Consider the following 2,394-nt stretch of genomic DNA (forward strand, 5'->3'; position numbering starts at 1 on the left):
TCCTGGGACAGGTTGCCATTTCCTACTCCAGGGGTTCTTCATGACCCAGGGATTGAACCCACATCTCTAGTGTCTCCTGCATTGGCAGATGGACTCTTTACCACTGCACCAACTGGGAAGCCCAAATTAGAATCTGGGAATATTATTTTCTAGTTCCACGGTGTTTCAGTAATTGTCTACTGTAGACCTATCTAACAGAACCTTTCATTGGCTTAATATGTTCTTTGTAACTCAATGATTATTTTTCAACAAAAAATCTTTCTTTTTTGTTTTTTATTTTTTTCATTTATTTATATTAGTTGGAGGCTAATTACTTTACAATATTGTAGTGGTTTTTGCCATACATTGATATGAAAATCTTTCTTATAACAGATTGCAGATGACCAATGGAAGATCAGAATCAGACAGCAGTGACTGAATTTCTTTTCTTGGGCCTCACAGATCATCTCTATCTGCAGATTGTCCTCTTTTTCTTTCTTCTTTTTGTCTATCTTGCCACTCTGGGTGGTAACTTGGGGATGATCACTCTCATATGGATTGATCCCAGACTCCACACTCCTATGTACCTTTTTCTTAGTCACTTGTCCTTTGTAGACTTGTGTTCCTCTTCTTCCATTGCCCCCAAGATGCTGTGTGATTTCTTTGCAAATCAAAGAAGCATCTCCTTCATGGGTTGTGCTGCACAGATGTTTTCCTTTGGTCTTTTTGTGGCCACTGAATGTTTCCTGCTGGCTTCCATGGCCTATGATTGGTATATGGCCATCTGCAAGCCCTTGTTGTACACACTTATTATGTCCCAGAGGGTCTGTGTGCAGCTGGTTATAGGCCCTTATGCTGTGGCTCTTGTAAGCACCATGACCCATATGATTCTCACTTTTTACTTACCCTTCTGTGGTCCAAATGTCGTCAATCACTTTTTCTGTGACATTTCACCACTGCTTTCCCTAGCATGCACAGACACCTCAGTGATTAAATGTATACTTTTCACCTTGGCTGGAGCAATAGGAGTGCTCAGTGGCCTGATCATCATGATCTCCTATGTTTGCATCCTGGTGGCCATCCTGAGGATCCAGACTGCCGATGGGAGGAGGAAAGCTTTCTCTACTTGTTCTTCCCAGCTGGCAGTTGTCTCCATCCTGTATGGGACTCTTTTCTTCGTTTATGTTCGACCTAGCTCAAGTTCCTCCCTAGATATCTGTAAAGTGATTTCCCTCTTTTACACGGTATTAACTCCCATGTTGAACCCTCTTATCTACAGCTTGAGGAACAAAGAGGTGAAGAATTCATTCAGCAGGAGGTTTGAAAGGAAAACTATTTTTAAAGGTGGATAAAATAGAATTCTAATTGTGCTGCACCAAAGATGTTGATTTGATTATGTGTGGTTAAAAGAATACTGGACTAAGAAATAGACTCTTTTTAATCCCTAGGTCTGACAGTTGTATATACTGAAACTACTGCTTATATTGCTTTTTCTTCAGTCTTCTCCTTTGTAAAATAATAGGGAATACAAAATATTATATATATATATAATTATATTATATATATATATATATATTTTATATTATATATATGGTATAAATACCATATATATAATACCATAATATATAATACCATAATAAATACCATATATATATGGTATAAATGTAACATAATCCAGAAGGACATTTATGCATTCTTATATGTGGGAAAACAATCTAATCTTCCCCAGAAAATCAAATGGTATAAGGGAAAGTTCACCAGAGTTCATTAATAAAGGTTTCATGGACCTTGGTAAAAGCTGAGCAATGGAAAGTGAGTGAACAGTTGTAGAACACATGACAATGCAAATATGAAATTTGAATGGCATACAAAATATTGTCTTAAATTTATCCAGATATAAAACTATCATCACTAATTGTCAGTCTTGTAAAAATTTTCAACATCATTTTACTAACCCTGGAAATTATCATAGTAAGTGTAGTCAGTAAAAGAGAGAAAGACAAATACCATAGGATATCACTTATATGCACAATGTAAAAAAAATGATGCAAATAAACTTAATTACAAAACAAAAACATACTCACAGTCTTAGAAAACAAACTTATGGTTACCAAAAAGGAAAGGTAGGTGGGGCAAGGAATAACTTGGGGGTTTGGGATTGACCAATACACACTACTACATTTAACATATAGTTTAAAAGGGTTACCAGCAAAGACCTCTGTATAGCAGAGAGAACTCTGCTCAATATTCTGTAACAGTCTAAATGGGAAAAGAATTTGAAAAGGAATAGATATACATATGTGTATAACTGAATCACTTTGTAGTACACCTGAAATTAACAGAACATTGTTAATCAAACATACTCCAATATAAAACAAATATTTAAAAAAAAAAAGAATTGTTAAAACTTGGACT

The 2,394-nt window shown here is 35.6% G+C and overlaps 1 protein-coding gene across 1 annotated transcript; it reads left to right on the plus strand.

Annotated features, from left to right (window-relative positions):
- Positions 1-386: 386 nt before the first annotated feature.
- Positions 387-1,331, plus strand: LOC122703224 (olfactory receptor 5G3-like). The gene has a single exon (XM_043917344.1). It carries the CDS (start codon positions 387-389, stop codon positions 1,329-1,331), a length of 945 nt encoding a protein of 314 aa, XP_043773279.1.
- Positions 1,332-2,394: the final 1,063 nt, after the last annotated feature.

The sequence above is a fragment of the Cervus elaphus genome, chromosome 1, assembly GCF_910594005.1.
Source record: "Cervus elaphus chromosome 1, mCerEla1.1, whole genome shotgun sequence".
In the NCBI taxonomy this organism is placed as follows: domain Eukaryota; kingdom Metazoa; phylum Chordata; class Mammalia; order Artiodactyla; family Cervidae; genus Cervus; species Cervus elaphus.